General features: G+C 33.0%; 1 protein-coding gene across 1 annotated transcript; it reads right to left on the reverse strand.

The window, feature by feature from the left end:
• On the reverse strand, window positions 1–13,186 carry LOC144359146 (uncharacterized). The gene is made up of 11 exons (XM_078012343.2): window positions 12,883–13,186; window positions 12,503–12,621; window positions 8,914–9,173; window positions 8,260–8,542; window positions 7,728–7,836; window positions 6,793–7,558; window positions 5,553–5,660; window positions 4,497–4,635; window positions 3,709–3,828; window positions 3,213–3,353; window positions 1–2,860 (listed from the first exon to the last, which is right to left on the reverse strand). The coding sequence occupies exons 2-11, from the start codon at window positions 12,587–12,589 to the stop codon at window positions 2,717–2,719; spliced, it is 2,157 nt and encodes a 718-aa protein (XP_077868469.1). The 5' UTR covers window positions 12,590–12,621; window positions 12,883–13,186; the 3' UTR covers window positions 1–2,716.
• Between the last annotated feature and the right edge of the window lie 1,013 nt (window positions 13,187–14,199).

Below are 14,199 nucleotides of genomic sequence, written 5' to 3' on the forward strand. Positions count from 1 at the left end.
TGAAAGGTAAATATTTATTTGCACTTGTTATAGCAACAGAATAAACTTTAAGGTAGAAGAAAGTTGTAAATCAAGAAGTTGAATTCTGAAAAGCACACAATAGTGATTATATCTTCTGCAAGTAAATTCATAAATTTGCATTTTTCAAGTTCATATAATACATCTATCAAAATATGTAAATATAAAAATATTATGTTAACATACACATAGTCTGTCAAGTCTGTAAAATTATCATAAATTTGCCTGTACACATAAGATTACTGTAAAGATAGGTTTAATATTATACAGCAGTTAAAATAATAATTAGCCTAAAAATTAACATCATAATAAAATACAGTTAGCACCAATTGAATTTCTTCAGCTTGATAAAGAAATTAAAATAAGTATATCTGCTGAGATACTAGTAATACACTGACAGAATACACTTAGAAGAAATACTCAGGGTTTTGATAAAGTCACTGTTTTTTTTTTTCACAGATGAAAACCCTTCCTTAGATTTGGCTTTTTGTAACCTTTGGTGCTTCTCAGCAATATTTTAAAAATGTTCTGAATTAGTTACTAAAATAAAAAAAATGATTCCAGTGAAATACACAAGCATTATACTTGTGTAGCATTTAAACTTACAAAGACACATTTAATTTCTTGATATGACACCATTGTATGTCTCTAGTATATGGTGTCTATCAATAAAACAATTCATTGGTATCAATAACAGACAGACACAGTATATCTGCTGAGATACTAGTAGTACACTGACAGAATACACTTAGAAGAAATACTCAGGGTTTTGATAAAGTCACTGTTTTTTTTTTTCACAGATGAAAACCCTTTCTTAGATTTGGCTTTTTGTAACCTTTGGTGCTTCTCAGCAATATTTTAAAAATGTTCTGAATTAGTTACTAAAATAAAAAAAATGATTCCAGTGAAATACACAAGCATTATACTTGTGTAGCATTTAAACTTACAAAGACACATTTAATTTCTTGATATGACACCATTGTATGTCTCTAGTATATGGTGTCTATCAATAAAACAATTCATTGGTATCAATAACAGACAGACACAGAATAAAATTTGTTGATATACATTAATGAATACAAGGTATATGTAGAAGCCTTTACCAGCTCACGTTAAACAGTCTATGTACATAGTACATACAAGTCTCTGGTATGTTTTCAGTAACATTAAACATTTCTGACACTTCTGTTGTATACAAATACAATTACTGTAAAATACTTTATTTTCGCTTGGAATTTATTTTCGCTATTTTCGCTGAAGGGAAGTTTCCGTGAAAATAAAATCCAGCGAATATACTTTTTTTCCTATATTTCACATTGAACTCATCAAAAATCAGTCAAAAAGCCTTTTCAGCGAAAATAAAGTATTCTACCGTATTTGAAGTTCAAGTTGCCACACAATGTTATGTACAATATGGGTCCAATGCAATTTATACAGTAGAGGCGAATCCAGAATTTTTGTTGTTCATTCTTGGTAAAAAGAAAAATAAACAAACAAAATTATATAAATCTTTTGATTTTAGGGGGTTTGTATGAATCCCTTATGTATCCGCCCGACACCACATGTATAACATACATTGTTTGCTTACAATTAACATGTACTGTGTGACAACAGTGACACTTATTGCCTACAAATGAACCATTCAGACTTAAGCCAGACAAGTCCAAATAATGAAAACACTACATACCACGAAACCAAATCTTACCACATACTTGGTAAAAAAAGTTAGGTTGATTAATTCAATACACTGATAAAGTTAACAAAATGTCTGATACTATCCGATGCCATCTGCTAACAAGTTGTAAACTTTTTAATATTTTGGTTTCAGCTTTGGTTTAAAATTGGAACCACCTCTCCATTGGAGAAAATACATGTGAAAAGTGATAAAGAATATAAGTAATACAAACACACACCAAATAAGATGTATTAATATGGATATTGTAAACAGCCACACTTGAAAACGAGTTGGGAAATTTGTATTATAATTGCGATTGTGAACATCCAAAAATTATCACTTATATTATCATGAAGATTGTAAATAGTCGCATTAATGTTAACCCTCTGAGCACCATTGTCAAATTTTGGCACCATCAACAAAATCATTTTGTATATTCTGCTCCTCTCGGCATGAAATGTTGATAAAAATTGACAAACCTTTTGATCAAAAACTAAAAGCAATATCTGAAACTGCCTGTATGGCCCAAAATGGTGATGAAATTTACTGAGAATTTTACAAAATGAACCGGGACATAACTGGCACTCAAAGGGTAATTATAGTGATTGTAAACAGAGTATACATAGTTGGAAAACAGACTTGAATTTTGATTGAAATTATAAAACGAGTCAACATTTTTATGTAGATAACAGTTTAGACTGGTTGCTTGGTTTGCTAAACAACTCTGTATTTGTTTTAAATGTTGACCCCTGAACAGGGAAGTCATCTCAAATTCTGAATAGTATGGTTTTCACTTCACTATTTTAAATCTGCTTGATTTAATACTCCCACATATGGTACTCCTTGCACACGCACCTGTAGGGTAAGTGAATTAATACCACAAAAACATCTGCATTTATTATGACAGAACATTACAGGATTAGCTCTGAATATTGCTCTTATTTTTATGGCAGTAAACAGTTAGATAACTTAAATATTGCCTTGATTTGTCCCTTCATGGAGACCAACTTCACAGGTTTTATCTCATTTCCAAATTGATGGTAATGAAATATTATACTGGAAATAGTTTGGCATTGCTTGCAGTTGTTTTTTCAGTTCCATTACAAAGTCACAAGGCTGAACCAACAGTGAAATCTCTGTTTTAGGAGTATCAAGCAGTCTCCTTACCTAAATAACATAAAAAGATATATTCAGTTACTTTGAGGCAGATATATAAAGCACCAAATAACTACGTGGGTGGAATCGTACCTACTGCACCTTCACTTAAAAAGACAGCTGTCATCCAGACAACCACTTTTGTTGACAAGAAATGTTGATATAATGTTGACATGGTTGCAAAGCCTATAGAGGTCTCTAATCAACAACTTGCAACTTTCTGACAATAGTTTGTCAATTTGCAATTTGGAATAATTAAAAGACATCAACATTTGTTTTCAATAAAAGTTGTAACTTGTCGTTCTGTGTATCATAAGAATGATAGACATTTGTGTAAGATCAAATATTAAATAACGATACTTACATCTTTTTTGCTGATGGACAATCCTAATGGCTGTAAATTGATTTCTGTAATGGCCCAATTACACAATCTACCGGAGATACCATTACATTTATGTTTCAATCCAGCTTGATGTGCTATACCATTGATTACAACCTGGGTAATCTGAAAGCATCATTACACTCAGTAAGAATGGGCAGTGTTAATTGTTGTCTTTTCTGGATTTGTTTAAATACATATACAGTTGCATAGAAGATGACTGTATTTTTCTGTGGGATGGGTAGGAGGGTCCTTCGTAGAATGGTGAATGTTAACATAATTACCATAAATGGATCATAGGAATTTGATGCACTTCTAAATACCATAATTAATTAAATATGCATATCAAATACAAGTGCACATAAACCAAAATTTGCATTTATTTGTATACTGATCTTATTAAAATCTGACTCTTTTCGACCAGAGATACGCCTATGTCATTTATTTAAAACCGTTACCGATTCTTTACACTCAAGCTTACCTCTGAATGCACAGGAAATCTTACATTCATGGTTTTTAGGACAATACCCCAGTCTTCTTTCTCAGTTTTCTTCAGTGTATATAACTCACCAAGTGGTAACCTGGCAACTTTAACTTCAACCTATCGAATGGAATTCGCAACATCAGTTATAAGCTACAAAACTGCAATGATTTGTACTATTAATAATAGCATTCTGAAAATGAACTTATTTAAAATTATTTAAGTTTTTATTGACCCATCATATGGTGTTTGGTAAGGCCAGACTTTTTTTATTCCTTGTTTCTCAAGATTTTATAAGAAATTTTTTTTGAGGAGGGCAGAAAAAAATAAAATTAATTCTTTTTTTTCTATTAGATTTGTGTGATTCTCAAAGAATTGTAAGTGAGATCATTGATCGGAGAGAAGAAATGAAATAAAATGTTATTCCATGTATAACCTTGTTTCTCATCTGCGCGAGATTTCGGTACATTGATCATGATACTCCCACGGGCGGAAAAAAAATGAAGTTTTTTTTAGCAATTTTTTGCACTTTCAAGTCGTCGGGCGCGAGAAATTACGCTGAAATAAATTTATTTTTATTTCATTTTCGGCTCCTGTTCATTCAGCTGGTTCGCGAAACAAGGAATAATAAAAGTCTGGCCTAATAATATTATAATATATCTTAATAATAATCTTTATTGCATAATCGTATCCTTATTTGAATATTGAGTACGAGTCTCATGCAGTGTACACAACATGTGTCAAAAACATTTGTTTCCACAATATGCGAATAATGTAATTATTCTTACCTCTGGTGTAGTTGTGATTTCAATCTTAGCATACGCATCAGATACTGATTTGACATAAACACCATTGATAGCTAGAATCTTATCACCAATATTGAAATATTCTTTTACGATAGGATTCGTGGATTTCCAACCAGCGATCCTGCAAGTTCAGAACTAAGCTTTAGTTTTATGACAATAACATTTAAACTGAACTGAACTATTGTATACTGAGGACGGTATAACACAGGAAAACTGAACTATTGTATACTGAGGACGGTATAACACAGGAAAACTGAACTATTGTATACTGAGGACGGTATAACACAGGAAAACTGAACTATTGTATACTGAGGACGGTATAACACAGGAAAACTGAACTATTGTATACTGAGGACGGTATAACACAGGAAAACTGAACTATTGTATACTGAGGACGGTATAACACAGGAAAACTGAACTATTGTATACTGAGGACGGTATAACACAGGAAAACTGAACTATTGTATACTGAGGACGGTATAACACAGGAAAACTGAACTATTGTATACTGAGGACGGTATAACACAGGAAAACTGGCCAGAGTGACATTTGGTTGGCTGACTGAACAAGATTCATAGAAATTAAACTACGAAAGAATAATTTTTGGGCTGTACATTCCTTCATGACAGTACTGTACATTTCAATTTAAATAGCCAATAGAACCAATATAGTTTATAAATTGAATTAGGCCTGTAAATTGTACTTCTTGTCCTTGGGAAAAGTGAAAAACGATGCAGTGCATGCATTAAAGGTTGATTTAGATAAAAAACAAACAGAAGACAACATTTCCCTTATGCTACAATCGGCGGCGCACTTCCATATCAAACTAACATGCCTTATGATAAGAAGCAAACTTTTTTTTTTCAGTCTTAATATCCAGGGAGACAAATCCTCCTAAACTTTGATTTTACAGTATTTATACACCAGGAACCACCGATATGTGATGAGTTCTGAACAAGCTAATCTCCTATACAGGAACAGAATTAAATTCCTTTACCGCATTTTATAAACAACAGTTCTTAATAACATTTCACTTACCATACATTTCTAGCTATTGAAACCAAAGCTATGTTTCTACATGAAATATAGGATTTCTTTACTTTCACTATAATACCAGTATTTCTCCACATATCTGCTTGTAATAATCTGAAAAACAGCAACCAATATGCTGTTAACCACTGCATACAGGTAAACAAATACTTATGCAATTATTTGGAAAATATAGTGAGTGACAAGAAATCTTTATATTAGTTTATAAAAATAATTAATAAATTTTTGTAAATACCAGCAGCCCTAAGGGACGACGTCAAAAGATCGATGTCAGATAAAAAACTTAATTCCTTTAGTTTTTTTCCAAACCCCCCTACCCCCCACTGAAACTTAATTGATAAATATTGGTCATGGCGTCCGACTACATTCACCATTAAATACAAATTGATAATCGAACAGTAGTATTGCATAGCAGTTGGTTGTCGGGTGGGTGTAACAAGATTTCACAAATGCACCTCATTTGACGCACAGATTTACACTCGAACCAAACCATTTTTCTGTTTTTTTTTCCCTTTTCGGTTATTTCTGTCCATGATTGGATAGAAAAAAACGAACTACAAAGATTTTTTTGACTTCATTAAAAAATAAAATCGTTTTTGTAGGATGGAAACTTTTTGAGGTCAAAACCCCCCACCCCCAAACTAAAGGAAATAAGTTTTTTATCCGACATCGATCTTTTGACGTCTTCCCTAAGCTTTTAGTTAAATTCAATACATGTATGTAATTGGCTCAAGAGCTCAATTTTGCCTACAATCAATTTGCATCTTCAATCATATATGTATATGGGATGCAGCATCTGCGGATAGTTTACTGTGAAATACTTTATTTTAGCTGGGATTAATTTTCACTGAAAAGACTTTTTGGATGTTTTGTATGGAATTTATTTTCACTGATTTTTGGTGAGTTGAATACAAAATATAGGAAACACGGTAAATTCCCTGGATTTTATTTTCACAGAATCACTTCTAGTCAGCAATTATAGCGAAAAATTAATTCCAAGCGAAAATAAAGTATTTTAACAGTATTTAAATTTTTAAGGTTTTCTGATTGGATTATGTTAGGCTACCGGTAACTCATGAATAAGTTAATATATTCTCACTATGATGCTGGATTGGTCAACTGGAATTTAAACAGCAATTTTAAATTTATAAAATGTTATATTTATAACAGGTGGCTGCTTTGCACTGTAGCAATTACCTCTCACCCAAAATCAAAATGATAAACCTACTTTAATTTTTTACTGTATTCTTCCTCATTTCTAGCGGGTGGTAGAGGTGGTTTGCAGCTTTTATTCCTATGTTTTGTACCAACTTCATGCGGTGATATGTCGAAAGGTTTTAACGGTGGCAAATCATCGTCATCTAAAAGATTTGGTAGTGACGGACGACGTTTTCGTATTAACCCCGGTGATTTGGGGCATGGTCCATCTATTAGTGCTTCTCCTGTTCTTTGCTCAGGTACCTGCAGAGTCAATGGAATTTGTGGTAATGGCCTGTTTGCAAGCTTTGAATGATGAGCCTCTTCAATCTCTAAAAACGAGAACCGATGTGATTTCCTTATTTCTGGGATATCTGGCAGCGGTCTGTTTAACATATCTAGATTTGGTTGGAAACACAAAATGTCTGGAGCAGACATCTTCCTTGTTCTTGGAATACATACTTTTTCACTTGGATAAAAATTGGAGTCAGATGATTGCCTTCTCATAGTCGGAGGAATCTTTGGTTCGCTTGGTATGACAAAGATGGGAGGTTTCTGGCAGGTTCCTATCCTTCTGTTTGGTGTAGGTACAGGTTGTCGTACTGGACTGTCAAACACATTTTCATTGTCAATGCTTGATTCACCTTGCATTTCTGTTAGAACACTTAAACTCTGATAGTTCTCTTCTTCCTCATTAACACTTGAATGTCGTCTCATTGTTTCTTTTTCCCACGTTTTTTGATCCAAAATGAAATGAATGTTCTCGTACTTAATATCCAAATCAGCCATATTGTAACCTGAGATATAAATAAACTATTTCAATTACATGTGTCACTATGATCAAAGGAATCAACATGAAATGTCTACAAGTAAATTTATAACTGAATGTAAACATTAGTGTTGAATAGTTTACATTGATACATTTATTGTAATTGATTTACCATTGTAATCATTACAATGACTTACCATTAGAATTGACATCGATTACATGTCTTCTAAGACAACATTTCACTCTTTCCTCTACTTCAGGTTCAACTATTACTTTAGCAGTGTATATGTCTTGCTCCATTGGATACTATTATAGATACAAGATAGTAGAGTATTATAAATACATAGATACAATTGGTTACAAAAATGAGTATTATGATTATAATTGCAGTATTATAGATACAGAATTGTTACAAAATAAAGTATTGCAATTACAGTATTATAGATATGGGATGGTTACAAACAAAGTATTACAATTACAGTATTATAGATATGGGACAGTTACAAACAAAGTATTGCAATTACAGTATTATAGATATGGGATGGTTACAAACAATGTATTACAATTATAGTATTGTAGATATGGGATGGTTACAATTACAGTATTATAGATATGGGATGGTTACAAACAATGTATTACAATTATAGTATTATAGATATGGGATGGTTACAATTACAATTACAGTATTATAGACACAGGATTGTTACAGACTAAAAGACATGTATATACCTCTGTTTCAGATGCACTACTACTACATGTGCTGACATCAGATCTTCTATGATCACTACTACTTGAGCTACCATCAGATCTTCTTTGATCATACATCGTGCCTATGCCGCAAGGTGGAGCTGACTTGTGTTCAGGCTTTTTAGTCCCAGGAATTCGTCTAGCAGTTGAATGTACTGAATGCGAATATGATCTTTTTCTCATTCCATCACCTTCTACACGTTCCATTACTCCAAGAGAAACTAAAACATCTTCTAAAGCAGCATACCATGCATCCATGTCTTCCCTACAAAAACAAGAAACTCATCAGAGATGGCAGATCTCCAACATATTTTTTACAAGCACTTGTTGCATGTCCATATCTAGAACAATGTTTCAGACAAGATAGTTGTGCTTTTTAAAAATCACATGACCATATATGGTTATTAAATATGTTGATCAGATTTTAAATATTAGAATGCAAAGCACAGTTTTTTTTTGTCAGACATCAATTTCTTTGTGTTACCTGGCTGATTATTTAATAATAACTGTAATTTAAAGTTTGGACAAAATTCTGGATAATTTCTTTATGTTTATTTTAAAGTAGGCAATCAATTTTAGATGCACACTGTGATAATGTCCAATTTTATTGACAAGCAATTATAAATGAATACATACTTAGTATCTGCAATCAGATAAAATGTACGCCTTTCTTCCGTTTTCTTCTTTTTATAGGGAGCTTTTTCAATACATATCACGTTTTGTCGTTTATACTTTCTCATTTCAAAGTGTTCAAGATGCGTAATTGCCTCGCAATCTTTCAGCTGTATATCGGTTATCGAACGCTTCTTTTGTTTGTAGGCATGTTCGTCTCGATAGTAGGAAAGTATAGGGTTTCCTTTATCATTGTAAAAAACAAACCAACGTTTGGTCCATTCCTGTGCAAACAAATGGGTGAATTAAAACATACTACTGTAAAATCTGTATTAGAAACCGCGGCTTCTATTAAAATGGTACAATCCAATAGAGGGGGTGCGGCTTCTATTAGAGCATCTACACATATGAGAAATGATGATTTTTTGGTTCCCAATTGTTTAAAAAGAATGGGTTCGACTTCTATTAGGGATGCGGCTTCTAATACAGATTTTACGGTAGTTGTGTAAAAAAACATGATGCAATACAACCATCTACATTTAAGTTTCAAATATAGAACTGTTTTTAGAATTGTAAAACTGTTAATACATGTTAGGTTCCCACATGCACTCTCATGTTTTCAAAGAGTGGACAGTCACCATTGTGACAGTAAGGCAACTTAAAATACGCATGAAAACTTTTTTCAATTGTTCCCTCCTTTCTACAAAGAGTGGCCTGTCAGAATACATATGGTAAGCATTTTTACTTGTTCTGCATTTATGGCGTGGACTTCTGGTTAATTTACATCTCCATTCATCTTTTAAAACTTTTAAACAGGAACTGAATACACATTTTAATTAGAAACTTCTCATTTTTAAATATTTCATGTTATAAAATTTCTGTAAAAGTTCAGTTGGCCAGCATTTATTTAATCACTTATTTAAACTCACATGGTACTTATTTTAATGTTTCATTGTTATTGGGATATTGACTAAGACTAAAGGTCACTGTACAAGGAAGTAAATGTCAATCATAGCAGTATATCTCAGGGGTTATTGAATTACACAAATTTAAACATCAACATATTTTATTAAGGTGAAAAGGATTAAAACAAGGTTGCAAAAAAAAAGAGGAAGAGTTTTTAAATTCTACATTCTGCACAGATTGAATGATTACATACCATTTGGCAAAATGCCTGCCTTGAAATTGTCACTAAAATCAAACGAGATAAAACTTTTACAAATTGACGTGGCAGTGATGGACAAAACAGGGGTTAGAATGTCAGGTTCCTAAGCATATTATTAACTAGGAATAAATTGTTGTTCAAACAAAAATGATTAAATTTATTACAAGGCTCAGTATATGATTAAAAATTATAAAAAATTGACAAACATTGCAGTGCATGTTCCTCAGAAATTTGTTTACTTTATGCATGGTTACTTTTTTTTTCAGTAACCCCACTCAAATATAGTTTCATGGTATGTGGATAATGTCACAGTATCCATGTAGACTTTTTAAGTATGCGTTACTTTATTTTCCATTATTTACACTGTTATGAAAATTTAACTTTTAGTTAATTTTTTTCTGAATATTTTTGTGTTTTTTTTGTGTTTTTTTCAGACAACACCCTAAAAACTGGTATGGTGATCAGACTCATGCCTGTATTTGAGAAATGTACATGTTCCAGGGACCCGAGGTGTACAACAGTCTGTCTGTACATATGTATTGCACAAAGCTGAATAAATGGTGGCATAATATAGGGAGCATGTCAGCAATATTTCACTCACCAAATATTACATACCAATAATGACAAAGATCCCTTTTTTGATTCACAGAGCAGTATTCTGCAGACTGATAGACTGACATGCATTTTGTTTTGCAATATGCAAATGACATGTCTTTGTTAATGCTTGAGTTATTTGACAATAAGATTCCAAACATGTCACTGTATATAGGACTAAACACTTCAAGGGGCTCTGATTTAACTTTGAGAATGTCAATAAAATGGATGGGATTCATTATCTCAACACTGCGTAAACGTAAACGAGCTGGAAATTTTTGTAATGTGAGACAAATGCCATGCATTGATCCCACTGTTTTCAGTTGGTCAAAACATTTTTGGTAATTGCTTGATCAAACACTGACTCAAAATCTACAGGTTGTATCTGATTGTAAGAATCATAGCAGAATATTCATGTTTCTAGTCACTAGTCACTGAATACATTAGATGAAAACCAGCATGTCATGCTTTTTTTTAGGTTTTCTGTTAGAATTTTATATCTTAAATTTAAGAAAAATTCAGCTTTCATTAAAAGTCACAAATTTAAGGTCAACTACTTACAGTAGTTTGCTGTGTTGTGAGTCCTGGAAAAATTATTTGAATGCCATAACAGTTTTGAATGCATTCCTTGGTATTTCAGTTTTTGTTTACTCATTTTGTTTGTTCGAATAAAACTTCTTCATGAATAATTAATCACATGACGTAATTTAAAAACAAATGCTATTAAAACCCAACAATATATTCCATAATTCCTTAGTGAATTCCCTTTACAAATTGTCTGTGATACATAAAAATAAAATTACAGATATTCAGTTTATATTTTGGAAAGACTCTCCTTAACATAATAAGGAAATGGTTGGAACACTTCTGTGTTAGCTACTTACTTCATAGTTAAATATATTCTTGGCACACTGCCAAGTTTCTAACAGCTTTGAAAAGTTGTTTGCCAGGTGGGCAAAGAAAATCTCAACCAAAATCATATATTTTAATTACTTTCTTAATGTTTTCTGTTTTGTTTACTTGAATTAAACCTAATTAGTAACAGCGGAATATAATTCTGAGTGACAATGGCAGTTTGATTCGATACTTTGAGAAATTGTTTTTGAGTTGGAAAATCCCAAACTATTTTCAACACAATAGTCACTTCTTATTTTTATGGAAATGAGCCAAAGTGTCAATGTAATAAAATGTTAACATAACGTCAGCAATATTTACATAGTAGAAGAGTGCTTAAAATTCACGAAGGCAACTGCCTCAATGCCCTATCTGAATTTCTTGATTACCTCAGTACTTTCTTCACATTTTCAAACACTTCAAGGCATTTTTTGAAATTTTGGCCTTGAATTTGGGTGCCCGCAGAATACTTAAGTTGGATGGGATGGATGGAAAAGCATATTTTATTGCAACTTGATTATCATTGTGAATGATATAGGTGTATAATACCAATAAGTCAATGCTTTTTAAATATACAGATTTTGTAGTTTTTTTTTATAAATGAAGCCTTTCTATGTAATAATAAACTTTGTGACTATAAATACAAATAATATGATTATTAATATGATGATATTGTTAGGAATTCTGATTACACAAGTAAAAATAATGCATACAAAATAAGTCTTAAAAATATTAAGTTGTTCAATAATTTAAAGTTATTTTTAAATCTAAGTTCGCCATTGTAGATTAGCAGAATGGTTTCTTTACATCACAGTCACATTGTGTTATTACACAATACTCCATTGTTATATAATATGCCCATACATGCATGGAATATATGTTCTGCTTCTGCAGCACAGACACAGTGAAGATATCATTACAGTATTATTTTCTTTGTTCAAGATTGTATAACTTTCTTACCTTCAATCCAGACGATTTTTTATCAAGATTTGGCGATTTCGTCAGATATCCCTCCCATCTGACTTCAACGTCTTTCTTGGCTGTCATATTGTAATAGTTAGCTAACACACGTTTCGCGCCTGTGTGAAGATACAGTAGAATTAAAGTTACTGCGGGGTATGACAACGCAATATGCAAGTTATCGCAATAGTGAGTTGTACTTCCTCGCACAGCCAGCTAAGACCATCGGAACAGCCTGTCCCGCCCGGGAGGTAACCAGTCCAGGTTTGGCCCAGGGAACTTCTGAATCAGCGAAGGAACTCCGAATAAGCGAATAGAGCCATAGCGTGTACTGTCAAGTACAAATATAAGCATTGATATGAACGCGGTTGTATACTTACTGTGAACTAGGTAAATGAGGAAGTGATTGCCGAAAACACCCAGCTTCCAGACGACGACTTGTTAAACTGTCCAACTTGCCCTTCCAAGTTCCAGTTACTTGCAGCAGTACTGCGGCAGGAAATAATCGTTGAAAATCTAATGATAAACTTGATATCGCAGCACAAGTGAAACGACAAGACACACGACTACCACTAAGACTATGAGCTGTGTGGGTCTTGATGACTACTATTGTTGTTAGGAAGAAGGAAGTAACCTCTGTACTATATACATCTTCGGATCTACTCAACGGTGCTGTAAGGGGAAAAACCCATCTAAACTAATTTGCATATGAAAGACGATTGGTCAGACTCAGAGTGACGCAACAAGAAGCACAGTGCATGATCGTGTCCGCCGAGCAAGTCCGGGAAGTGGATCTCCGGTTATAACATCATGCTTATGTATATTTGTCGAGACACCAATAATAATATGATAATAAACTTATTACAGTAGGATGAGATATTATTTTTTAACCCCCGGTTCACTCAATTTATAGATTTGTGTACATTAAAAAAATATATAAAAGCATGAAATAGTTACCAGAACCTTTATGATGGACATTTCATATATAAACTGCATTTTCCAGACAAAACAATGCTTATTAATATTAATGTCTTTACATCGCGCGATTTTGGTTGTCTTTGCTCTCTCTGTTGTACTTCGTTGGACAACCCGCTTTTCGCTTTAAAGGTGCAATATGGACGACAACAACATGCAATTTGTATTATTGTTGTTTGATACTGTATGTTGGTGAATACATTGGACTACGATTTATTATGACATGGAAACGCCAGATTCTCAAACACATCCGAATATTCATTCGATGAAACAATAACGTTTTCTAATGCGCTGGTGCACTGGTTTTTCGGTACGTACAATAACAATCACTACACATGCGTATGTGTGGTTTTGATTTTTCATCCAAGGATCACGGTCGTTTGTTCCGCTAACGCAGCATTTTTAGTTTATCGACAGTATGGAGTATCAAATAACAATACTACTCATACTGCGTCGTTACTGCCACCGCCATATTGTTCCGAACACCAAAACAGCATCATTGCCAGGTAAGTTGCTGACTGGTTTGTTACGCGCGTCTCATCACATGATTAAAACTGGCTAGTTCAAACCACTTTCACGAAGGTAAGCCGTTCGACTGAATGCGCTAATTTACGAGCATTGTGGCGCGCACCAGATACACCAATGATATATTTTGTTTATTATAAGAAATTTATTCGACTAAATAAAATACATTGAAATGCAACGGCATCATGATATTCCGT

The sequence above is a fragment of the Saccoglossus kowalevskii genome, chromosome 10 (assembly GCF_978046115.1).
Source record: "Saccoglossus kowalevskii chromosome 10, keSacKowa6.1, whole genome shotgun sequence".
Classification (NCBI taxonomy): Eukaryota; Metazoa; Hemichordata; class Enteropneusta; family Harrimaniidae; genus Saccoglossus; species Saccoglossus kowalevskii.

Bases quoted from the DNA above. Each gene is read 5' to 3' on its own strand.
- LOC144359146 (XM_078012343.2), bottom strand. From the start codon at position 12,589: ATGACAGCCAAGAAAGACGTTGAAGTCAGATGGGAGGGATATCTGACG. The intron at 4,636-5,552 runs GTAAGTGAAATG...CTGAACTTGCAG, and splicing joins TCAATAGCTAGAAATGTATG to GATCGCTGGTTGGAAATCCA. The intron at 3,829-4,496 runs GTAAGAATAATT...TCCATTCGATAG, and splicing joins AAATCACAACTACACCAGAG to GTTGAAGTTAAAGTTGCCAG.